Source organism: Phyllopteryx taeniolatus, chromosome 18 (assembly GCF_024500385.1).
Source record: "Phyllopteryx taeniolatus isolate TA_2022b chromosome 18, UOR_Ptae_1.2, whole genome shotgun sequence".
Lineage (NCBI taxonomy): Eukaryota > Metazoa > Chordata > Actinopteri > Syngnathiformes > Syngnathidae > Phyllopteryx > Phyllopteryx taeniolatus.
Window position 1 is genome coordinate 14,712,530 of NC_084519.1, and position 25,702 is coordinate 14,738,231.

Sequence of the window (25,702 nt, forward strand, 5' to 3'; positions counted from 1 at the left end):
CAGCAGGTTGAAGGAGTGACAAATACACCTTGCAGCTGAGTTGGCTGTGAGACTTGAAGGGGGAGCAGGACCTCATTAGCATGTTCTAGTGGAACAGCTAGCCTGTGTTACTCATTAGAGGTGGGAATCACAGAGTCCCGAGTTTTTTATTTTGAAAATAGAAAAGGAATTACTGAGTATTATAAAACAACACAACACAAACAGTTATTTGATTTTTAATAATACGAACATATATATCTTCATTCATCGATGTATGTCGTACGTGTATTGATTTATGACTTATAATTGGAACTATGTGGAGATCTTTTACGACGAAATCAGCAATTTTTTTGTTCACTGTTTTTAATGCTGAATTCAGCCACCTATTTTTTGTCTTGCTATCAGTCAGAATCAAATTTGTGACTTTTATTGTCAAAACAAAACAATCTAAGGCATTTGGTTTATGAAAACAAATTACAATCAGCTCCTGTCGACTTGAAACTGAACAAACAAAATGAACATGGTTTGATCCAAGTTTGAACTACACGTATGAGTCGGCTTATTTAGTGTAATTAGATTTTTATTTTCAGTCGTAAACGCAAACATTCCGTTATCTGAGGCATTCGGCTCATTAAAACAAAATAACAGAGATCGGCTCTTGTCTTGACTTTGTCATGAATCATCTTCAGGTCTTCGTCAAAACAAAATGAACATAGAGACCAGTTACAGAAATTTTTTTTTGGGGACACGGATTCATCTAATTTTGAACCCCACGCATGAGTCGGACTCGATTTAGCAAAATTAACCTTTTATTGTAAATCATCAGCTCAAAACATTATCCAAAGTATCCGAAAGTCATGATGGTTGTCTCGACGCTGTCGTTAATCTTCAGATCTTTGTCATAGAGCTTTGCGGTATGTAATATAATATGTTTTAACCTAACTTTGATCCGTATGAATCAGTCGGACTCATTGAAATTGAACTTTTATTTATCATGACCTGTAAGCATTACATGAGCTCTTTATTTAAACAAACGAATAATGATTGTCTTTTGTCTTGATGCAGTCATTAATCTTCTTCAGGTCTTCTGCTAAATCAAGTCTGCATGAGTCCGACTCGATTAAGCGAAATCAGACCTTTGTCAATCGTTAGCTCAAAACATTACATTATATACGTTATCTTCAGCCATCCATCCATTTTCTGAGCTTCTCCTCATTAGGGTCGCGGGCATGCTGGAGCCTATCCCAGCCATCATAGAGGGCAGGAGGTGGGGTACACCCTGAACTGGTCGCCAGCCAATCGTAGACGTTATCTTCAGTTTAAGACAACATAACAATGACTAGTTCTTGTCCTGATGCTGTCGTGAATCTCATGTGGAACATAACGTGATATGTCTTCACCTGTCGTTTAGATACGCAGTGTTGATCTAGATAATGGCGCCAATGACAGGGACCGGTACCTCGATGATTCGATGATGAGCTGAATCGTGTGTCCTTGACGATGGATGTTGTACAAAGCATATTAGGTTAATGAGAAAAGTGTGGTGGAGTAAAGTTCTGCCATACCACCCAGGCAAAGGAGAGCCTGTCTCCCCCCCCCCCTTGGTGCTCTGCATCTGGAAGCGGCCTTCTGGTAATCTGCGCTAAGTACAAAAAGTTCAGCACCAGCTTGTTCTCATAGACCACCAAGTGAGACCACCCCCGCCCCACCCAAACTCCTCAACAGGTCTCCTTTCATAGCCCAGGATCAACGGGTGCTCTGCGAAGCCGGTTCCAGGCCTGGAGCCCCTCAAGATGCTGCATCGACATTGATCTAACTCATGACAATATTATCGTTGGTCTTATGCGATAATCATACCTCAGCTAGGTTTAGCTGTAAATACTTTTCTTCCTTGACAGCTGCCAGAGCTTTGACCATTGACCTCAAAGGTGGCAAAAAGGCCGTATTTTGTCACAACAAAAATGGAGGAATTAGCTACGAACGTGACCGTCCATGATGGTGAGATTTACTGTGTCAGAGATGGACATTTATTTAACAGGCGTGCTGTGGGATGTCATGTTGCTCACTGCCTTTGATTGATCTCTTCACTTCCTGCTACAAAGATGGAGGCCGCTCCCGTAACCACACTTCCCCTTTCAAGCTCTGGGTGTAGGAGACGCCCTTCGGCAAGCATCCCAGTCATCAGTTGCTTTTCGCTTTCCATCCCCCGTCCCCCACCAAAAAAACCCCACTGTAACCATCAACAGGAATAAACACGGCACTGACCTTAGATCAGTGTCTAGAGGCAAATCCATTCGCCAGCCTGTTTTAGAAGTCCATATGTGGTCCATATGGAAGTCCTTCCTGTATCCTCTGTAGAAATGTGTTGGTGCACAAAGGGTTGGAAACACATCCTGAACTTATTTGATCACAGAGCCGACAGTAAAATAAAAGTAAAGAAGATGAAGAATTCCGCCTCCTGTAGTCCCCTTTGATAGTCCCTCAAAAAGGAGCATGATTTTAAACCTTACAAAACAAATGTTATGTCATTCAGTCCATGTATGAGTGATAAACAGGTTGAAACACAGCCTTCCCTGTTGTCTAAGGTGATTTAAATCACATTTTCAACCATGTTTGCTCCTGTATTTATTGGGCTTTACACGATCAGCATTTTTGGGACCGATCACCGATCCGATCACAAGATGGCTTAATGTGTGTATTTAAATGACCTGTTCATTTACTGTATATACTTGTGTACTTAATTGCTCCCAAAAATATATTTACAATAAATAATGTCTTTGTTCATCTATTTATGCCAGTGTGGCATAGTGACAGCACCATTCTATTAGATGGCAGGAAGTACATACAGTAATTAATGTATCCACTTTTTGTGACATTTTTGTTTGTTGGTGTGCCGTGATATTTTTCAATTGTAAAAATGTTCCATGGCTCCATAAAAGTTGGAAATCACTGCTCTAGTCAGATTGTGTATTCTAACCAGTCAGGTCAAACAAACATTACATGACAGAAAGAATGGATGCTAACTTACTGTAATTCAATTACTTTATTTTTAATTAAATTACTTCATTCTCACCGAAACTTTACAGCTTGATTCGACAGAACGGCGGCATGTTTTCGTACAACCGTTAGCGCTAGCAGTAGCTTGCTAGACTACATAACGTTTTTGTTGCCTGCTTGCGAGCCGTATCGTATTAAAAGTACGTGAACATACCTCAAGCAAGTCTTCAACGAACGTCCTCTCCTGTCCTGTCCACCGGTGACCACCAACACACGTTTTCCCCTATTTTGTCCTTATAATACAGTTGGCGCGATCCACTCTTCTTGTTGTCGCCACGGTAACGTGTGTATCCGGTCGCATTTGAGTTGACAAGATAAAGCGCAATGATTGAAAAAAACAGGATGCGGTGGTATCGGAATACAAGGTTTTATTGCAGTTGTCTGACATAGTCCAATTGCGAAAGAGCAAATTTGTCTTGTAGTTTGATCCGGGCAGTACGTGTTGTCTGTCCCACACCGCTGACATGTTTTTTTTCTTTAAATAACTTTATTGGCCGTCAGATATTTACAGTACTACGTCGAAAGACACGCGACAAGGCTAAAAATAAAGTAGCTTTTGGATTCAAATATACTGTGCACGATGGCGACGCGTAGTCAATGTCTTTTGCGGAGCCGATCAATGACGTCATTAATCGGATCAGCGAATTATGACAAGGCTGATCGGTGCAAAATATCAGCCGATACCGATCAGGCGGATAAAATCGCTGTAAAGTCTAGTATGTATTTATTTATTTACTTTGAGCGTTTGGCACAAGGTCTTGTCCATCAAAGGTTTCGTTCGATGTTTCCCCAAGGAGCTCGTGGTGATTAAACAGCCATTTAACCGTGGACATGGTGATACGTTTTAACTTGTGAACGTAGGACTTTATAATGGACTCTTCCAAAGCCAGAGGTAATGACCTCAGTATGTCACTCCAGGCCAACTCTGCAGCGATTGCACGGATGATTAACTCTTACAGCAATGGCGCTGCCTGAACATATGTAAGAATAGTCTCCGTGTTGTCAATTCCTGCCTGCGTTTTGTAATGTAAATGTAAATTTAGCGATAAAAGTCCAAACAAGTTAATTTGTGGCACATGTACGCTGACAAGAGTCCTGCTCACATGCCTAAGTGTGTATGCATATAAAAGCACTCTCAACCGTGCAATAATTTCCTTATTTGCCCCGCTAAAGCCGATTCTGTGGACGCGTGTCCGTTTGATGTGTTCAGAGCTGCAGCACAGATGCCACAATTTTAGCTATGTTGGACGTCATCTATCCGGCTGTTCTCGGAAAACAGAAAAAACACCACCAGCACCACCTCTAAAATTAGTGTGCGCAGCACACAAAGGAAAAAAGCGTTCGCAAGTAAGAGAAATCCTCAAGAGGTTATCGTCTCTCCTCACTTCAATAAGTTTTTGTGAGCAATCGTGGGCCATGAGCCAACCGGAGATCGCCTATGGTGACTTTGAGCTCTTTCTCATCAAAGATAAAAGCAGCGAGTAAATATATTCCTCTTCTGGGTCTTGCCAGGAATCTGGAAATCCGATTTTATATCCCTGCATTTGGATAGTTTGTGTCACAACCATGCCCACCGCACCTGCTCTTTTGTGTCTGCACCCTTCCATTTTCCATCTGACCACTAAATGCCCGAGACTTTTTCCTTAAGCTTCCCAGGCCACTTGCTCCAGTTCAGCTCCGAGGTCTGTTTGTTGATGTGTCTAAGTGAGCAGCTGCATTAATGACAACTCCTGTAGGATAAACGTCAGTGAGTACCACAGACAAAAATCCAACTAGAACGGCACTCAGTCGAGCCCAAACCTCTGCCAAAGCCAAAATTGAGCCGAACGATCCGAAACTCAGGCAATTTTTACACTCCAGACCTACAGGTGGTGGTAATGTGCATTATCTGCATCCGGTGGGGCACTGCCCCACTTGGTCCAAATGCAAACAGTGAAAAAGTGAAATAAATTACCTGTTGCACTTTTATCCAGACCTAAATTTCAGGGCTCATACAGATTTTGTCCTGATCAGAGTCAGCAAAATAAAACTTTTATTTTCAATTAGCACTGTTAATTATGCAAGGCAATTGACACTTGTTAAAACAAAGTAACAACAACAGCCTGCATTATCAAAGACGTAGTGAATCTTCCCTTGACATCAAACAAAATGAACAGCAAATGGCAGACCACCCAATCTTTTAAAAAAAAAAATACACATTGTAATAAAATCATTTGCAGGCATATGCAATATTCACTGTATATACAAGTCATGTTGATCGTATTCTTTGATGTGAGGTGCATTGTCCATGGTGAGTTCTTACCACAGGGCCAGCCGATCAACTAGCATGTCTACAAAGAGATCCTGCTGCGTTTTTCTTCATTTAGTGCGTGAGGTAAGGTGAGAGTTGTGGCAGGACAACTCGTGGCTGCTTCATCGTAACAACGCACCTGCTCACAATGCCCTGCGCAGCCAACACTTACTGGCCGAAGACAACCTCACTAGCCACCCGACTTGGCCCCGTGTGATTTTTAAAAGATTTTCATTTATTTTTTTTCCTCTTTCCCAAGCTCAAGGGTGTTTATAAGGCGACCCGTTTTAAAGACGTGGGCGACATCAAGATGGCCGTGACGATGTGCTGGATCCAGGACTAATCCTTCCAGGAGTGCATGAAGATGTATCAGAGAAGGGTGGGAAAGTGTGTTAGCCTCCAGGGGGATTACTTGGGGGGGGGGACTTGTAGTTTGTAGTTTGGATTTGAAATCTACGTTTTTGTGACACCAGTCCTGGAACATTTCTGACGTCGATCCATTTTTAAATCACACACGCAACATCGAATATATATAATTCAGGGTCTCCCTGCCTGGTTTGGTTTTGGATGAACTGAAAAAAACATGCATTTCCCATCTTTTGCGTTCTATCATCAGATGCGTGCTGCTGCTCTGTTGTGCATAAAATAAGCTCGAAACACCTTTAACGGAGGCGCCAGATGTTAACGGAGAAACAAAAGGGTTGGTGAAGTGGTGGGGTGGGGATTTCAGAAGCTAAGTCTGTGCAGCAGGTGAGGGGATGGTTTCCAAAATCACATTGTTGTGCTTGACAGAATGATTGAAAACACATACTTTTGTCATTTTATTTTAGTTCTTTCTTGCAATAAAATAAATGGTTTTAGAGCAATGTGAGTGAGTTTTGAATGGTGGCCTCCAGTCCCCAGTGGCTGACCACACTTGGAAGCCAGCGGTCCGCGATGAAGCCTGGAAGTCAACTCGGTAATAGCGGATATAATCGGTCCTTATGACTTTGACCCTTGACACCTGTTCTTAGCAAGAAGTTTAGGAGCGGTCCCAGAGGAGTTGTTCGATACTAGTGCGGAGGTGGAATGGGCGCAGGAACTGCAATCCTTATTTGGCTGTTTTAGGAATGAGTGTGACCCATGTATGCTGCATCCAGGGAGTAGTATTTCTACCCTCAACCAATGAAAGGTTTATAGACTTTAACTATAAAGACAAACCACTAAATCTAACACTTGTTTTAAACCCAAAGATACCTCCCCCAGCCCCCTTTCGTCCGGCTTCCGACGTTACCCCTGGAGCCCCCCTCGCAAGAATGTCCAATGTTGTTTTTATCAAATGTTCATTAAATGTGCCCATAAAGTGACTTCCTCCCCGAGACTGTTAAAAGCAGCTACTAGCACAAGTATGTGCAGCCCATGTGCAGCCTTGTGGTATATGGTGGGGTCCATGGAACAGAAATGGACACCAGATGGGGGTGCAATGTAGGGGGGTTGGAGATGCAAGAATAAAATAACACATGCAGAATATTGTGCTTGCGAGCGTATCATATCATCACGCTGTTGCATCATCTCCAAAAGATGTGCACATTTGGAAATGATATTCAATCATGACTTTCATTTAATGTTCGCTCGATGTTACACACGCCTCCGTCTTTTGTTGAAACACACACATTTATTTTTTTGCGCCCACCAGGAAGCCCTTGAATAGATGATTGAAAAAACAACTGGTGCACTGGTTTTCCATGCAAGCGTTTCATGGTGTCTGAGATTGAAAACCAACATTCCACGGTCCCAATGTGCGCGCACTTACAAAAAAAAAAAAAAAAACTATTTAGAGCATTTTGAGCGGCCTTGTGATCCCTCCAAAACCTTTTTCCTAATGCAAACACAGCAGAAAATGCAATCTGTCAAAACTGTGCAAATCTCTCCCTGGGCCTGTTTTCTCTTACACACATGCACACACACCACCTCATTATCTGATCCCGCCATTGTAGCCTTCCCGACCGTCTTATATATATTCAAGCCTTCAGTTTAGGCTAGAAATGACAGTGCCTCCATCATAAAAACATTGCAAGAAGGAAGATATTGACACAGGTGTTCCTGCTTCAGACTGTCTCGCTGCAACACATGATATGTTTTGTTTCTGCCAGCCAGCCCATTCCCACTGTCTTAGTGAATAAGACTCTCAAGCTGTTTTCACTGTTAGCGTACGCTTTTGTTTGCCGTTGTGACACATTCCTAATTTCCACCTTGGGATTTGTTTTGTTTTACTCTTCCAGCATTGAGACACAGCAGTGACTCAGTAGTGTGAGGGTGGAATTAATCTGTCTCAGCACGAGCTGTATGTGAACAGGTGTAGGTGTAAGGTGTGTTTGTCTTAATTAATTTAAGTGCCAATCGGTTTCTGTTTGCCCCCGAAGGCCTGTTGGCGTGGTCTCTGTCTGACATGTTGTGTGATCCTATAGTCCGAAACCTCCCAATGATTCAAACGAAGGCTTCCCTTCTTTAATTAGGGCCATGTTCAGACCTGTAATTTGGTTCTTCGGTCCTGGCCAAAGCTGAAAATTATACAGGGTGCGTTTTGAATTCAGCATTCGATCCTAATTTACTTAGTGAGCTACAGTGCCCCAGACATGACATGGGGGAGGGGGGGAAAGAATTAAATAGTGTCCACAATATGGATATACTGTATTGTGCGCACAAAAGGCTAATTTATGACCACGAAATATGTATAATATTCGCACTAAATAGTCATTTGTGACCAAGAAGTAGGTATAATGGAATATAATGTGTGCACAAAATACAAATGAAATGACCCTAGTGAGGAGAAGCGGAACAGAAAATCGATGGATGGATGGTTTCAATGATTAATATTAAGCAAATCAAGCACATCTTCTCTAGGCATGCTTAGGGTTGAGTATAATTTAAAGAATGTGTAATTTAGTTTCCAGTGAAGGTGTGCTCCATTTGCCTACCAAGTTCATTCCCATTAACAACTTTAATGGGAATGATATTCAACCCACATATTAGCATTTTGGGTGCACGTTATACCGATTTCATGGCAACAAATTAGTACTTTGTGTGCATGTTATACCTACAGTATTTTTGGGCCACATAATTTATTCCCCCCCCCCCCCCCATGTCATGTTTGGGGCTGCGTCACAGTCACACTGGAATCGCTCAATCTTAACCTGTTTACTTAACACTTAATTAAAGCCATGTTCACACCTGCAATTTAGTAATCCAGTCCGAGCCAAAAATGATACTCGATGCATTTTGCATCAGGCATGTGGTCCGTGGTTTAATTGCCGATCACACTGGTATCGATCAAAAGTTGCCCATGGGAAATTAGACAGGGTTTTGTACAACACCTTTGTATTTGTATTTTTAGTTGCCAAGATGTAAAACTAAATAAATAACCACCTGGATGTGGGTCTCAGTCAGCTTATTTGGTGCGTACCAAGGTTTGACTGATAGTGTTTCCAATGGAGAAATCCCGAAGGTTTAATTAACGGAAGCGTTCATAGCTGATTAATTGAACGAAGAAGTCGTAGCAGAGTTAATAACCCTCGGAGTTCTTCTAAAGTTGGTTTCAAAGTTTTCACTCTAAATCAAACCAAAATTGCACTACTTGTCATTTGATCAAACACACAGATGAACCCCACATTGCTTTTAACTGAACTTAATCATACGTATCGAGAAACTGCACGCGAGTTAATTTCATCTGAGGCGGTCATACAACACTTGATCGAAACACATGGTCAAATTGCGGCAGTTTTTTTCGAACGATGTGTTCAGGGTTGATCATAAATATGGAGAAATCGCACTAGCATTCTTTTTTGCCTTTATCTGAGTCATTTACAAATGAACAGACAAATAACCGTTAAATTTAACCAAGGTGAACACAGTTGTTCAGTCGGAAAAATCACACTACAGTAGAGTTAATTTTATCTGGTGTTCATACTTTATCAGACACACTGATTAATTACACCAATTTCTTTTCATCAAAGTTGATCAAGTCCAGAGAAATTGGACTAGTTTCTTTTTTCCGAGGCGTTCATCTTTGACCAAAAACAGAGAAATCGCAAGTTCCAATTAAGTCGAGTTCATTTTAAACCCAAGCATTCATATTTAATCAAACACAAATTTCCTCCGAACCGATCATACTCCATTGTAAGCGTGGAGAAATTGTCCTCGAGTTGGTTTTATCTGAGGCGTTCACAAATGAACAGTGAAAATCGCACCAATTAATTTCAACCAAGTGTTGACTTGATCAAAAGTACGGAGAAATCGAACACATTTTAACCAAAGCGTTCACACTTGATCAAACTGCAAAACTGCAGCAGTTCGTCTGAACCGAAGCCGTCATACTTAATCAAACGTAAAAGGGGAATCACAACAGAGTTTGTATTAACCGAACCAAAGCTGTCAAGTGTGAACATACTTTTCATCTGCTAATTTGACAAGGAAAAACACTGGGAACTGGTTTTCACAAGCGTCTTGGGGGTCTTTGCCGTCATTCTTGGAAAACAAGCTCCGATGTTTTTCTAATCCTCCCGTGGGAGTCTGTTGCGCTTGTGTAACTTGTCTCCGCCGTCCTATGACTGCACCTCATTGCAGCAGTGGCACTCTGACCTCAGCCGACTACACTATTGTTGTTGCGCTCCAGTTACACTTACCATAAAGAGCTCACTGCTTGCTTTGCAATCTTTGTAAGAAAACACGCTTCTGGTTGTGTGTCGTGTATATTCCTGTCTCTTGCCGTATGTCGCTGATATTGGGAGAACTAGAGGCAGAGCACATTTTCTCACGATAAATACACATTATTTATTTACAAATAAAGTGGTTATAATAGAAATAAATACAAAATAAAAAATCTGAGCATTGTACTTCATGTGGTATTGCACCCATTTGGAAATGTACATCAGAAATACATTTTCAAAACCAGTAAAAGGAATCTATTCCTCTGATTAAAATATTTATTTCCCAACTTTACGTAGACATAAATATATTCATATAGTTTTTTTTTTTTTTAATTCTTCTTCCAGGATAGCTCTGTTTGTGTCTTTTCATATAAATAATGTCTTCATTGGGAAACCGGGTGTCCATAATAACCTTTGATGTCTCTTTTTAGTCCTTTTTAACACCTTCCGCATGTACCCGCCGTCCCGTTCTCACCGGCAGCCGCATCCCTCCACCACCATGTCTTGGTAGTTTTTAAGGATCACCTTCTCATATTCATCCAGGTAAAGCAGGGAAATGGGGCTCAGGTCGGTGGGCACGCAACACGCCTTGGGGATGTTCGAGTTCACAGAGTTGACCAGCGTCTGCACAATGGCGTGATTGGTGGAATTGAGGTGGTCCGCCAGGGGGAAGGGACACTCCCCGTGGCAGTAAAAGGCATGGTAGCCGGGGGGCGCCACTATCCACTCGTTCCAGCCCACGTCGCTGAAGTCCACGTAAAGGGCGTGTCTCTTGCAGCTGGCCTTGTGCTGGTGCTTCCGCCGCTGCTTGCGGAGCGCGGCCTGGCGCTTTTCCCGCGTGTGCAGCACCGAGTCCCCGCGCCCGTCGTGGCCGTACGTCACAAGCAGGGGCCTGGCTTGAGGCCACGAGTCCTGGTCCCGGTGCAGGGACCGACTCACACGCACGTGCCTGCCGCGTCTCTGGGCGTGCTCGTCGCTGGCCTGCCAGTCCCCCGGGTGGTGCACCTCCACCATGAAGCCGTGGTTGTGGCCTTTCCCGGAGGTCCACTGAGACACGGCCGGGCTAACATCAAAGCTCTCCCACCGGCTCAAAGAGTCCTGTACCAACCGGGTGTCTAGCAGGCGAATCAGAGACTCTCCGTCGCCAGCTTTGGGAGCCCCGAATATCTCGTAAATGTTGATGCGATGGAAGCCAGCGACCGTCGAGCTGACGTTAGCGGAGCTGTCGCTGGGGGTGACGGGGACTCCCCTGACTTGGTCCCTGTAGATGCGAAGCTCCGCTGAGGTGATACGCTCCTCCTCAGGGATAGAAGTGAGGTTGAAATGGAACTGCTGGGTGGTTTTGCCTTTTAAGCTGGCCAGGGCCTCCATAGCCTCTAGAAAAGACATCGGAGACAGGACATGGTGAGTTGTTGTGCTAATTTACAAGAGGTAAGCCATCAGGGCCAGCACAACACCATCAGAAGCACCGAACTACATTTGCTACCACACAATATGAGGAGGGTACCTTTTTTTTTTTTTCAGTGTCTGTATTGTCATGTCAATCTTTTTTGTTTTTTTGGGTCATATTATCACTAATCAATGTTGACTGTGGACTTCTCCAGCTGATGCAAGTGGCACAGTTGCATGCTGTTATTGTGTTTTTGGATCGTATTGATGGATTCTATTGGTGGTATTAAGAAGTGGATTAAGATGAGTAAGTCCCCACTGAAGTCCACCACGTAATTAACAAGAGTTTAAACACACCATAATAATTGGCTATAATGCGCAATGTGATTTATAGGTTGTAGAAAGGGTATTTTTAACTTTGAACGTTTCTTTCATGGTGAAGTTGTCGTATCACAGTAACAACTCTAGACAGGTATGGTCGGTTAGCATGTTAACCACATAAATTCACCTTTTGATGCTATGAAATACATGAAGAAGCCTACTGTTTCTGCATCACAACATTAATCCTCGGACAACAAATAGGATTATTTTAGCTATGGATCAAAACAGTTTTAGAGAGTCCTGGAAAGGTTTTTCCTTAAAAGTGCATTTAGACCGGCCACGTTATTATGACTGTCCCGAGGCATGTTTAAGAACACAACAGTATATAGACTTATTGGTATTTCCCTCCTCGTTGTGTAAGAGACACAAATTACAGTGTTGCATGCAATTTTCTGTGCCGCAGTCCCGCTTGGAACTCTTACTTGCGAGCATGACGAGCGGCGATGCTCACACCGTTGTCGCAAACTTTGAATTGTGCACGCCATCGTTCAAAGGAGCCATTTAGGAAATTCCAACATCTCATCCTAAAGCTTCCACCAGAGGCACAAAGACCTCAATTAGGCGTATCACTCCTTATTTGATGTGGGAAATCCCCCAGTGGCCCCACTCCACCTTGTCTTTCCTTCTTCCTAACACCGTCTTTTCTTCCCCCCCCCCCGACTTCCAAATCCTCCTGTTCTCCGTGTCCCAAATCCTCTTTACTCTGTCTTGCTCACCGTCATGCTGTCTTTCGCTCCCTCCCCGGCCTCCTCCTCCGCCACAGCAAACAAGTCCGGGCTTGTTGAAAACGTGTGAACCGTAGATTCGCATTTAACAACATTCCTAATTTCTTTTCACGCTCCGTGCCAAAACAAAACGGGAAGAGTGTCGCTTTGGGTTGTTTGTTGCGGTACCGTTTCATGCGGACGCTTTTTATTTCTGGCTCTTGACTCTGGAGAAACCGAGTATCTGAGCAAAGTGATTATCATAAGCAGATGTGTCAAGCGTTTTATTTTTCTTCGTCTCTAGAGATCGGCAGAGCTGTTGCACGGGATAAAAATGTCCGGGGGGTTATAAACACAGAAAACCACGTTTTCAAAGGTCCATGTCAATGCTGAAAGTTGAAATACGAAAAGTAGTATTTTCTAGGGCCCCTGTCAGTCACGACACCTTAGAATCCCTTTTTGCCCTTAACTGGTCTGGCCTATGCTATAACCTGAATAGTCATCATTTTACACCCCATGCAGGAGTTCCTGGTCCTCAACTGATCTAGCCCGCGCTCGAACCAGAATCGTCATCAATTTTGTCCCTCTAACAGCACCCCTGGGTGTCATACCCTCGGCAGAGCTTCCCAATCGTCATCCAGTCAGGCTCACGCTAACCAGAATCATCGTTACTTTGGCCCCTCTTTAGGTGCCCCTGGATGCCCACCCTCTGCTTGGTCCTCAACTAGCCCCTAACCAGATTCGTCATCACTTTTGCACCTTCCTCAAACAGCACCTCTTGTTTCAAGTCCAGAATAGCATCACTTCTGCCACCCCTGCAGCGTTCCCATCTGCAGAGGTTCCTGGTCCTCATCTGCTCTGGCCTCCGCGCTACCCCAAATCGTCATCCCTTTTACCTCTTTCCCTAACTGCGCTCCTCGTTGCCAACCCTCGGCTAGGGACCCTGGCCCTCAATTGGTCTGGCCTAAACTCCAGCAAGGCTTGTTTGCTGTGTGCCCGAGTCATCACTGGGTGTCATCGCACCCGCGCAAACGCCCCCTCTGACTCACCCCCGATGGAAATTTCCCTACTATACACACATTCAAATGCTGTGTATGAGGTCTCTGTGTGCAACCACCTATGTAACTTTTATGTGCCACCAAGCCCTACTTTTAGGAATTAACTGGTAGTCGCAATTATTTTAACATAGCGACGTGGCGAGTAGGGTTATTTGACATTTAAAGGCCATTTAAAGTAGTTTTCAACACATAAACCATCAGTAAAATGGACTGAAACCAAGAATCCAACTAATCGGGTGGTTGCAGACGTATTAACAACGCAATAGTGGTTTTGAGTAATAGTGCAAAACAGAGGGGATTATTTGGACAGGATAAGTTTGCAATTGCGTCTGACAGGATGACGTGTTTGCCTTAATGCCATGTTGTGTGTTGCTGAAGTAACCAGGGCCGAGCGAGCACCTGCACAAAAGGCAAACGCCGCCCTTTATCCTGCTCCTGCAGTGCGTGTCTGGAAAAACTGTTTTCAGAGGCGCACTGCAAACACCATCAATTATTAAGTAACAAATTCACCCCAGGGATTCCACGGCCACTTGGATATGTTTTGAAGTGCTTGTGACAGCTGTGGCCAGCAGAGTGGTAAAAAGTACTCACACGTTGAACTTAATTAGAAGTACAGATCATTGTGTAAAAATAAGAGTACTAATTAAACTCTTTAAAAGCACAGACTCTTAAAAAAATAATAATAATAATTTTAAAAAAAGAAGCAAAATTAGCTCATGATTACAATTGGGGGAAAAAAGAATCTTTTTTTTAAAGACTGAATTGAGAATTTTTTTTGAATGGCAGAAGCTGGTGATTTTTAGGCAGCTACAAAACACAGCGGATTTGCCACGACTCATTCTTGAAGCCGACAACATCGCAACAAGTTTCATAAATAAGGCCACGGGCGGGGAATATCTTGCTTCACTTGAATTTGTTGCATCATTATTGTTAATGCTCCCTGGTTCCTCCATGTCGCTGCTATCCCTTTTTTTCTGCCTTATAATACCCCAAGTTCTCAATCCAGCAAGATATCAACCACGGTTGACTTTACCTCTACCTCTGACTTTACAGCGCAAATAAATTAAGACGCGTGTCACCCGGCGGATGACTAAAAACGCACCGTAAAACAACAGAGTGCTGTGAAGTTGGTGCGCTGACACACTGAGTCATGTTTAAGTACATGTTTGGGCTGTCTGAGGGAGCACAGGAGCTGGAGGCTGACAGGTAGCGGTATGTCGCTAATACGCACCTTCGTGATGAAAGCTTCTAATCGTGTTGGCCTCGCTGGCTGCCCTCTCGGCGTGCCTCCCCATGCTCTTGGGCCGCCGGGCGCTGTGGTCGCCGTTGGCCGAGTGCATGCGGTACAGGTCCACCATGTACCGCGGTACCACGGCGTGCTTGCCCGGCGACGGCCTGCGTTTCAGGCCGAACATGCTCAGGAGCCGTGACTCGAACTCGTGCAGGACGCCCGCCGACTGCTGTGGGCTGTGCCGGCCCGACTCGCCGTAACGCCTTCGGCCCACCTCCGGGATGAGTCCCGTTGCGCCTTCCATCAACACCTGAGCCAGAAGCAGTACCATGAGAGAGCCGACCACGGCGACCATGATCAGTCAGTCCCTGCGGAGGAGGAGAAAGTGGGGGTCCTGTCAAATTGCAGAACAACATGGAAGAAAGGGGAAGACACCTCTTTGCTTTGAAAGAGTAGGTGGTGGTTGGTGGGTGGGTGGGATGGGGGGGGGGGGGGGCAGTTGTGAATTAACCCACGGCATACAGATTGATCTCTAAGATGAAGATGGAGGAAGTCTATGAAGGACAGGAAGGGCAAATCAAAGAAGTCTCCAATTAGAAATACGCTGAAAGAATGCAGGCGAGTGGAGATCAGAAGAGGCATGAAAGAGTCTCCTCGAGGAGGGGGGGGGGGGGGGGGGGGGCGTGAAGAGGAAAAAAGAGAAGAAGGGAGGAAAAAAAGTTAGGCAAAGGAGAGGCCCAGCCTGTCTGCCAGCCGGCCGGGTGCTACAAGCTTCAATTTGCGGAGGCTTTGACTGTATAATCATAAGGGATAGGGTTACTTCAAGAGGCTTGCAGGTGTTAGATCTGACGTGAACCACTGGGGCCAGATGTACAACACCTAAAAAAAAACACTGCCTCCAAAGGAAAAGTGCATTTTACCCACACTTTTACTACTTCCACAAGATTTGGCGTCTTATTAAAGAGCATATCATGCATGCAAAGCATGTTTTGAATCTTACACACAAGTGGTATTTTAGTTTTTTCTTCTTACCTGACGAGGAAGCGCTGTGTCCGGTCGTCGTTCCACCGTTGGGCTCCGATAAAGTCCACATGAAGTCGCGTTAAATCCACGCTGCTTCTCCGCGGAAGACCACAGACAGACAGCCCGACACCCTCACCTGTCCGCTCAGGCACATAATGTCACACGCGTCGGCTCGGTTCTCTGGATTACGTCTTTTTACGCGCACACGCAAAAAGAAAAAGAAAAAAAAAAACCCAAACGCGTTCTCGTCACGACGAAGCGTGTGCGCGCAAGAGGGAGCGATCAAAGTATAAAGCGTCTCGGTGGAACATCTTCCAGACAACTAAAGAGCGTGTGAATAAGAATAAAAAGAAAAAGAAAAATATATATATCTCTACAAAAGAAAAAAAGAAGTCAGATTTGGTGCGCTCTGGAGTGGAGTTGTATGGTCGCGCGTGCGCCACTGGCAGAGCGCTGCGATTGATTGGCGCCTTCCCTTCGGCCGGCGACTCTTTTTGTCGTCCGGTGATGTCACCGAGGGGCTGTCAATCACACGGCCGCCCATGAAAGCGCCTCCCGCGGACTTCGAGCCCTCCGGCGGACGGGAGGGGCGGTAGTAGTAGTGGTGGTGGTGGTGGTGGTGGTGGTGGGTGGAGGGCTCACACCCAAGCCAACTTTTTTTTCTCCTCTCTTTCTCTCACGTCAAATAAACACACACGAGAGTGAGTGACCCCCCCCCCCCCCACACACCCCCTTTTTCAGGATAAGATTTGGAAACCCTGCAGGATCCTTCTGGATTCTCCCCCGGGGGAAAAGATACAATAGTACTTACAACAATGCTAATTTGGATTAGCACCAAATTGTAAATACAGACCTTCTGCTTATATCGAACTGGACTAATATGCATGCATTATTCATTGCAAAATGTTAGAATTGTTTTTGTGTGTGCATACAAAGTTGATTTGATAATGCAAATCAAACAATTATTTGTATAAATAAAACAGAAAAGTAAATAAATAATAAGTACTAAGTTTCTTCAAACGCTCTCAAAATATTGTTTAAATAAAGTTGATTTTCTCTCTCGCTCTTCTTTTTGAGCGATGAGGATTTATGTCTCTGCCATTTTGCTGTATTAATCACATTAATGGAAAAAAATCAATACAAATATTTGATAAAAAATGAAGTTGATTTTAGATTAGTAGTTAAAAATGCATAAAGAGCTCACTATGACGTGATAGAAATAAATGGAAAAAACAAATAAAATGAATAAAATTTGCTTATTTCCAAAATTATTCATGACACTCAATGTGCAATATTCTATAAAATTGCCTTGTCTCCAAAATTCATCACATCACAAATTTTCAGATAATCCAAAGAAATCTGAAATATTCTGCATGCTAAAATGTCGCCGTAGTTGAGTGCCCTACGTACAGTATATGCTGCACGGATTCGCAAATGACTGGCATTTCTTTGATTTTACGAGATACTGTGCATTGATCTCAACCGAAACATTGAACTATATTTTTGTTTCAATGTCGAGGAATAGGGCAGTTTTTTTTTTAGGAGCCGGGGGCGGCGCAAGCAATGTGGCCCAACCTCTGTGTTTCAAAGTCTCGGCTGTCAAAAACATTACACATGTTGCGGCCAACTATGGCCTCCATTTTAAGTCTAAAAGCATTTGACAAGTGTTCGCATTGATTGCATCCGTGCCTTTTGGCGTAGTAAAAATAGTGGTAAAGTCAACATTCCAAACCATACTGCTGCTACTTACAGTACGTGCGAGCGTCTCCTACGTGGAAATAGCATCAATCTGTTTGCTTATTGCGATTTTTGCGGCCAAGCGCTTCCTCCCCTTGAATCTCTTGGATTACATCCAATTCGTGTGTCAATTTGTCATTAAGAGTAGACATGAATATATTTGATAGTCAACATCACGACTGAGTATAATGTGTTTGGTGCAAATCGTTTCAATCTTATTATTTGACAAATATTGCTTCTGCGCTGCTCCAGATGATATACAGTACATGGCGCAGTTGTGTGCTGTTACATTGCGTATATTGATCGTTTCTGTAATTGTGACGCAGTCAGAATCATTTTTATTGTGGTGGTGTTAAGAAGTAAGTTACGTAAGGTAACTCCCCACTGAAGGCCAAGGTACCAAATCCACAGCCCGCCACTGTAATGTACCTGCCTTCGTTGGTACAAGGTGAGAATGTTGGCCACGATTGTGTTGAGCCTGGTCTGGGAATATTTTTTTACAATTTTATTTATCTATTTTATTTTTTTCCATGAGAAAAGCCCCCATTGATCCCCCTTAGTGGGGTCCATTAGGCCACGATGGTAAGGCCAGGTGGCTGTGTTTTGGCCAAAGCGGCAGCTCTGTTTTCATCCAGAGTGATGGCAACAGATTAAAACCCACAGAGATCACAAGATATCTTTGTCTCCTCCCCGGGACAATAACATTTGATGAGGGATAATCCCAGATCATCCACTTAGCAATTAAAATACAGAGAGGCCTCTGGTTGCATACCGTTAGTCACCTCTGTGCTACAGATGGAATTTAAGTTACTGCTTGCATGTCTATGCTGCTGGAATCTTCGCTATATCTCCAAAGTTAATCATGCCACAATATTTCCTTTCAAGCAAAAAAACAATGTTGAAATACAGTCAATTTTAGATTAAAATACGAACAAAATAATGATTTAAAAAAAATAAATAAATGAGTCATGCCACACAATCTCCTATAAATAAAATAAAAAAACCTTGACATAAAATATAATTCAAATAGCTATTGAGTCACCACCAAAGTTTAAAGGCTGCTCTTAATTCAATCTCACGTCTTAATGATAGTACATTTATTGTCGTATTTACAGTATTATATTTTGTATATAGTTGTTAGTAGTGTGCTGTAAAGACTAGCTATTAGCTAACCCCAGTCCTGCCGCGAAGAGTGAAAAAAGGCAATTGACGCACCCAATAAAAATATTTCGTTTACTATATAGTAATAGTTGCAACTGTAAATACAGTATATCACAAACCATGATCCCTAAACATTTTATTATCAGTTTAAAGTCCTCTTACATTTTCCTTAAAATAAATGGCATCAAATTATTTGATAAAAAAAAAAATAATAATCAAAAATACACCAGAAGTGCGCATTTATATGTGCATACGGCGAAGACCATTCATACTCTCACTTACAACCCAGGCTATACTTTGCAACAATACTTTCATGTCACCAATTACTGCATTCCTATTATCCATGGCTTTGGCGCCATCTTGTGCACAGAAAGAGGACCAAAAAAAAAAACGTGACTCGGTGAATTTATGAATAGCAAATAGCAAAGAGGCGGGGTTTCAATATAACTTGTAACTTGTATGTACAGTACATGCTACTGGAATCTTAGACACGTATTGAGTCGCCGCCAGGATTTAAAGGTTGCATATTAATACCTATTGATAACAGTGGCCATCAATAGGTGACCCCTGGCCTGCATCCACCCAGCCATCCACCAATTTGTGGCCCCTGGACTGTTAAGGTCTTTTCACAGCGCAGGGCGCCGTCGACCAACTCGATCGTTGTGTACGTGCTGCCGCCGCACAACGGCGCAGCGCCGTTCGCGAGGTGTGTGCGGCGCACCAGGTAAGCGCCGCGAAAACTCAGTGCAGTGTATTAGTGTTTTTATTCCTTTACTATGTGTTTCGCTTTGGTCAGCACACGTGCACTTGTCTCCATCCCAACTACACACAGATAGCCTGTTACCGTCTTCACTTTCGTTTTGGGAGCAGTTGGCATATTGTTGACACTTGAGTTGGCAGAGCATTGCTTGTGCAAAAATGTCTTGTGTCCAGACTTTAGGGACACCTTGTTTGGTATGGTATTATATTTTGTATTTAGGTGTTAGCAGGGTACTTCCTTATGAATATTCTTATTCATCCAGGTCATTTCATTCTCAGGGCACGAAATCGATTGCAACTGGACTGTTCTGGTTGTCTTAGAAGACGTTTCGCCCTGAGAATTAGCAGTGTACTGTAATGGTATGCCAAAAATCCCGGTTCAGTCTGTATCTTGCTTTTAAGGTCATGGTTCAGTTCACATTAGGTGGAGTAAGGGAAGAAAATGCAAAACGTTAAGCTGATTTTCTTTTGTGCAAACAGGAACGGTTTCAATGACATTTCAAATAAAATATGAAAAAAAACCCCAGCAAATATTCTCAAATAGGGAAAAAGGCTTCAGAATAGTTTGGTTTTTACCCATATACAGCTCTGTGGTATTCATGTTGGTTATGCCTTTAACTGTAAATGTCGGCTCAAATCTGAAAGTAAGCTAAGACATTCAACACTATTGATTGTTTGAATACAGGGGGTCCTCGGTTTAGAGGTTAAAAACCGTGTGCAAGAAGGCATACTTAGTTAACGCTGTATTTACTGATTTGTGTTTGATTGCTTCATATTTATGGCCGACAAGTGTTTTTCATATAACTACTTACTGTTAATATGACTTCCTGCTTTTGCGTAGCTTGGTGATGGACTACAGCGCGTTCCGGTTTACATACAATTTCGGGGTACCGGTATGTGAAAGTCCGTTAAAAACTGAGGACTCCTTGTATATACATATACAGTATCATAAAAAAAATTGCCTTGTGGCTATCTACATATTTGTTTCTAAATGGGAGGGGAAAAAAGCATTCCAAATGCTAACAAAGGATGGGACAACTTTCTGGACTGTGTTGATCCTTTAAGTGGGATTCCCCCCGATGAGTAGTGTTCCATTTCTTCTCCACTTTTGCTGTCGATAAGAAACAAACCTCAATCATTGCTTCATCCAGTGCATGACAACCAACGGACACTCCACCACCATCGCCGTTGTACTTCTTTTCCCTCCAGCGTGCATTTGTTTGTATATGCGTTCCACAAATATTCCCTGAACAAAAACACAAGGTCAGGCCGGAGGGGCTCCCACACAGAGCTCACTACGCTATAAAAGTGAAGGGCTTCAGAGTAGTTTACTTTTCTTCCAGCCGTGTTTTTTCCCCGATGCTTCGAGCAAGGGGGGAAACATCATTCAAGTGAAATGCAGCTCTGTCAAAACAAGCGCGTCCTATAGCTTTTCCCACACTCTTGTTCCAATTGGGAACATTTCCATACGTCATGCAAAATTTTTGGACGGTGGGGGAGAACCTCTTCATTGTACGAACTTGGGAAAGTACAGTTGAAAAGGTTTAGGCCGCAGGAAATAAATCTGTATCTTATTGTTCGTTTTGGAATTCAATCCATTCAAGCCCCATGTTGACATCTTTTAAGTGCAGTATTGTTACAAACGTAAAATATTAACACAACACAAATAAACAGATAACCTGTACTCTGCGCACCAAAGATTTCGTGAACGGACCACGGAGTTAATTGTTATGGAAGTGAAAATAAGACCTTCCTAAAAAGAAGACAAATTATTGGTGTTGCACTTTCCTAAAAAGAAAAGATTTAACCTGATATATATGATTACAAAATCTCCACACTACTTTTATGCTACATGCTTAAAATGACACAATTCTGATATGAAAAAATTCATTTCCTAAGAAGAAAAGATTTGAGCTGTCATATTCATTTTTTAAAATTGGATGCATTATTTACTTTATATCAAAATATTTTATTTATGACAGAATTTACTGCTAGGAGTTTCCTAAAAAGACAAACTAGTGAGGTTGCACATTCTGAACAAGATTTAAGCTGTTATATACAACATATTTTTGTCCCTTTTATTGTTGACATTATTCACTTTATTTGATAATCTTTCATTAATTGGACTGCCATTCAGTCATTCAATCGCCTGTTGTGTTTTGCATTTCAGTCCTTCACAATACCCAATGTCACCTGACCTTAAAACTAAGGAACATACCGAACTGTGGTTTTTGACACCCTTACTCATTAACTGTAGTACATAGCAAATATTACTGTGATTATTATTAATATAGTTGTCAAAAAATGATGGAGTAAAAGGCCAGGGGGAGTGTGTTTGTTTCATTCATCCATTTTTGTCTGTCCGGGGGTTCCTCTTCTCGGAGTCCTCACTTATGTCGTTCATTTGTGTCGCAGATAAGATAGCGGGCCGCCACAGTTTGCTCCGCAGTGTTGCCCTTTCAATCAGCGTGTAATTGGATCAGCGTGGGGGGGCGGAGATTAGATAAGTGCTGCGTATCTGTCTCGTAGCAATGACATACCCGATATCAGACTGAAGAAAGTGGCGTGATCGCCTCAAAACACTCGCTGATCCACTTCTGGATGTGCTCCTCAAATGCTAGTATGGCTATGTAATGGTAGCACACTCACTTCATAAAAAAAAAAGCATTCAAATCAAAGCGCGCTCACAGTTGAGAGAGAGAGAAAAAAAAGCCAAAGATAAAGCAGCTCTGGCTTGCTGAGGTCATTAAATGGTACTCACTGCATCTAAATCTGAAGCCAAGTCCAGTGAACTCCCGTTCATTGCGTGGTTCCAGGCTCAATCTGTGAAAATCTGCAATATTGAGAGATCATACAAAATGCATTGAGCTAGTGCGTCCAACAACATCCATACACATTGTACCAAAAAAAAGGGGGTGTAACTCGACACGTACAGTGGACCCCAGCATACCTATCTACAGATAGGTCCTATTTTTTTCCCCCCCATTTTTCAAATTTTTTTTTTTTTTTTTCTTTTTTAGGAGGAACCGACTGCCAAAACGCTTATTGGTGGTTTGTCCATTTAAATGCATAAACATGACAAAAGTGTTTGGAGTTCCGTTGCTGGATGAGAGAGTTTCGAGTCTAATTTGTTGCTTTATTTCCGAGAAGACCTGAAGTCACGGTCGGTTCTCTATGTGTGTCCACGTGCACATTTTGCTCTGGATGCGGACGGTACGGCCCTCGCTTGTCATCACCTACATTCCATGAGTCGGGGGCGGTTTGTGAGCTGGGGGAGGGGGGCAACTGAAGCCCTGAGATGACACCGCGAGATCCAACCATTAGCCTTTCACCTGCTGTTAACAGCAACTTGGCCAGACATACGGCCTGCATTCCTCCGCCTCGCACCAGATGGACTTTTTACACTCTCGAACATGCCTGCTAGAAGATCATCTCCGCAGATTTTGCCTTGCATTCGCTATTGTGACTTCTCTAATTTGATGGTCTTTTTTTATGCATTTGGGAAAAGTATTCAAACTGGAACGCGCCACGTTTGACAGGAGAAGCACGTCTGGCCGGCTATGCCGAGCACGTGCGTGCGGTCCGTATGGGAGGTTGGTGGGTGGAAATGGGACAGAGTCCATATAGGTTGGTCCCGAAATGGAAAAGCCACTAGGGTCAGAGACGGCCGGCGAGAAAAAAGACAGTCAATATTTATGGATACTGAACATGTGGCACACTTCTCTTACCCACTAATTAGAGCAACAAGTCCATCTCCAGATTATACGGCCCCCTCGCAGATCACAGGCGATCAAGGCTCCAAAAAAGCATGCGCCAAGGGACGCGCCGACGTGGGTCGCGCGCTACAAACGGCGCGTAATTTAGCGAGCTGTTTATTTGTTTGCGGCTTCTTTTCCATGACACACTTAATCTCCACGCTTGGCCTGTAATTATAAGCATGCAGTGCAACCTCCAAAGTCAAATAAGGAGTCTAACCAAAACTTGCTGGTAAAAAAAAAAAAAAAGTCAAAAGTCAAACAGGATATGGTGGTGTACCTAGTGGGAAGCACGCCTACCTTACAGGTGCGCGGTTCTGGGTTTGAACCTGGGCTTCTGGCCTTCCTGTGTGGTTTTTGCATGTTGTCCCGGAGCTTGCATTGCTTCATTGAAGACTCTTTGATTGTGAATGGGTGTTTGTCTCGATGTGCCCTGCGACTTGCCTGGCTGCAACTCCCCTGCGACCCTAATGAGGATGAAGGAGAAAAGAGAGAAAATAGCTGGAAAGAAGCCAACCAAAACTTGTTCAAAATATCATTCTAACATTTGCTTGTGATGCCACTACAGAAGGGTACAAGTTCTGGCTAAGAGGGGAAATGGCATTTTAGCTGCACGTCTACTCTGTAGAGCAATACAATGCAGCTCAGTCTTGAGCTAGCAGACGTCCTGGCTAGCGATATGCTTTTGGCACTTTGGCAAACTTGGCTGAAAGGGCATTTTCCTGAAAAAAAAAAAGACAAAATTATTGATGCTGAGCTTTCCCTAAAAAAGAACAAGAAATCTGTGAATGTTTACGCAAAAGATGAGCAATTTTGTGTTTTGTTCCCTGGCTACAGTAAATTCTGAACCGAATTGGGATTTTAATAACAAGGAGCGAAATAAACACGGATTTTTGGTGCATTGTTACATTGCTACTTCTTATGACCTTAATTCTCTCAATACATGTGAAACTCCAGTCTTTGACATTATTGCTCACCCTTGTTCCCTCTCCATCAAAAAGTGAATAGTTTTGCTTTGTTTTAATTTGGCGATTAACGTATATTTACACTTGTGCAGAAGTTAGGATGTTAATTAAAACATTTTATGATGGCGACAGTTGCACCATGGGGAGTTTCGCTTGATAATGTGAAAACAATTGTAATAAAGCAATACAATTGACCTTCTTGATAACGTGCAATAGGAATGATATAAGCCCACGCTCCATTTAGCCAGCCGCTTGGGATGATAGTCAGTCACCTCCGTTTTAGAGAGAGACAGAAAGATGGAGAGGCAGAGAGAGAGGGATAAGTGCAGGGATGTGCCCTCTTGAATGCAACTCCACTCATAAAGAGACCACGCGTCACTCAATTATACGTCGGCATGATTAGGAGCCCGGGTCTGCATAAACAGCCAATGTAAAAATTTACATTTTACCACTTAGCGGCCCGAGCAGCTATTTACAGGCCGAGGAAGGGGAAGCACTTAGCAAGTATACTGCCGGCTATCTGTGTAGCGTGTAAGTTAGCTACATAGTTTGGTCTTTCCGTTGAGAGTGGAAGCCTACAAAAGTCCAACGCACCAAAAAGTCGGACAATTTGGAGTTGAACCAAGCATCTCGTACGGGAGGAGAAATGTAAGGACCGTCGTAGATGAAGAATATTTAACTTATTTTGATATTACTGATCAATACAATATAAGCAATGCTATTACATGGATATCAATTACTTTCATGTAGCTGAAAATCATAGGTCAGGATGTACCCTGGTTTTAATGTACAGTAAGGGATTTAAAAAAAAAATGCAAATCATAAAAGTAGTTTTTGTCGGTGCAAATAGGAACCGATTTAATGAAAATTACGCATTTAAAAAAAAAAAAAATAACAAAAAAAAATGCCAGAGCATTCTCCCCAAAATCATAGACTTGCAAATAAGCAGAATATTGCTTGACAGTTAAACATTTAATAATAAATGTAAAAATAACAAATATTTAATTATATAGGACATCTTGAATTTCCTTTTTAGCAAGCCCTCAAGCTTTCAAGCGCCTTCTCTGCTCAGACTCATCAATAGTTTTTCTTTTTAAGAAAGTGCAACATAAGTAGTTTATCTTCTTTTTTCAGAAAGTGCACCATAAATAGTTTCTAAATAGTCTTCTTTTTAGGAAAGCGAAAGAGCAATAGTATTTTATTTTATTTTTTTCAGGAAATGATTTTGAATTGTGGAAAAAAAAAAAATCGAAATTGCGTCCTTTGATGCAATGACAGTCATGTAAATCCGACCTTAGAGAAGCTGATGGCCTTGGTTTGGAAAATAGTATCGCAATCAGCAAAATACACAAATACCCAATCAGGAACATCGCGACATACAAGTGACCTTCACCCCATAACACCGAGGCCTTTTCAGTCACCTGCCCACCGAGATGAAAATGCGTAGGGTGTCATGTCGTTCATCGCAGGCATCTGGGGACTCCTTGACATTCACTTTCAGCTGCACCCCCCAATAAGTCTCCACTTT

The 25,702-nt window shown here is 42.9% G+C and overlaps 1 protein-coding gene and 1 long non-coding RNA gene across 4 annotated transcripts in view; one reads left to right on the plus strand and one right to left on the minus strand.

Annotated features, from left to right (window-relative positions):
* The window catches only part of LOC133468265 (uncharacterized), a 51,461-nt gene that overhangs the window by 16,362 nt on the left and 9,397 nt on the right, over positions 1-25,702 (plus strand). The gene's annotated exons all lie outside the window — the stretch shown is intronic.
* bmp2b (bone morphogenetic protein 2b) lies at positions 10,274-16,381 on the minus strand. Of its 3 annotated transcripts, none has more exons than XM_061753951.1 (3): positions 15,807-16,381; positions 14,775-15,168; positions 10,274-11,387 (listed from the first exon to the last, which is right to left on the minus strand). In XM_061753951.1, exons 2-3 carry the CDS (start codon positions 15,127-15,129, stop codon positions 10,483-10,485), a joined length of 1,260 nt encoding a protein of 419 aa, XP_061609935.1. In that variant the 5' UTR covers positions 15,130-15,168; positions 15,807-16,381; the 3' UTR covers positions 10,274-10,482. The 3 variants fall into 3 exon arrangements, with proteins under 3 accessions (XP_061609935.1, XP_061609934.1, XP_061609933.1); XM_061753950.1 differs by having other exon boundaries at positions 14,775-15,216; XM_061753949.1 differs by having other exon boundaries at positions 14,775-15,142; positions 15,807-16,380.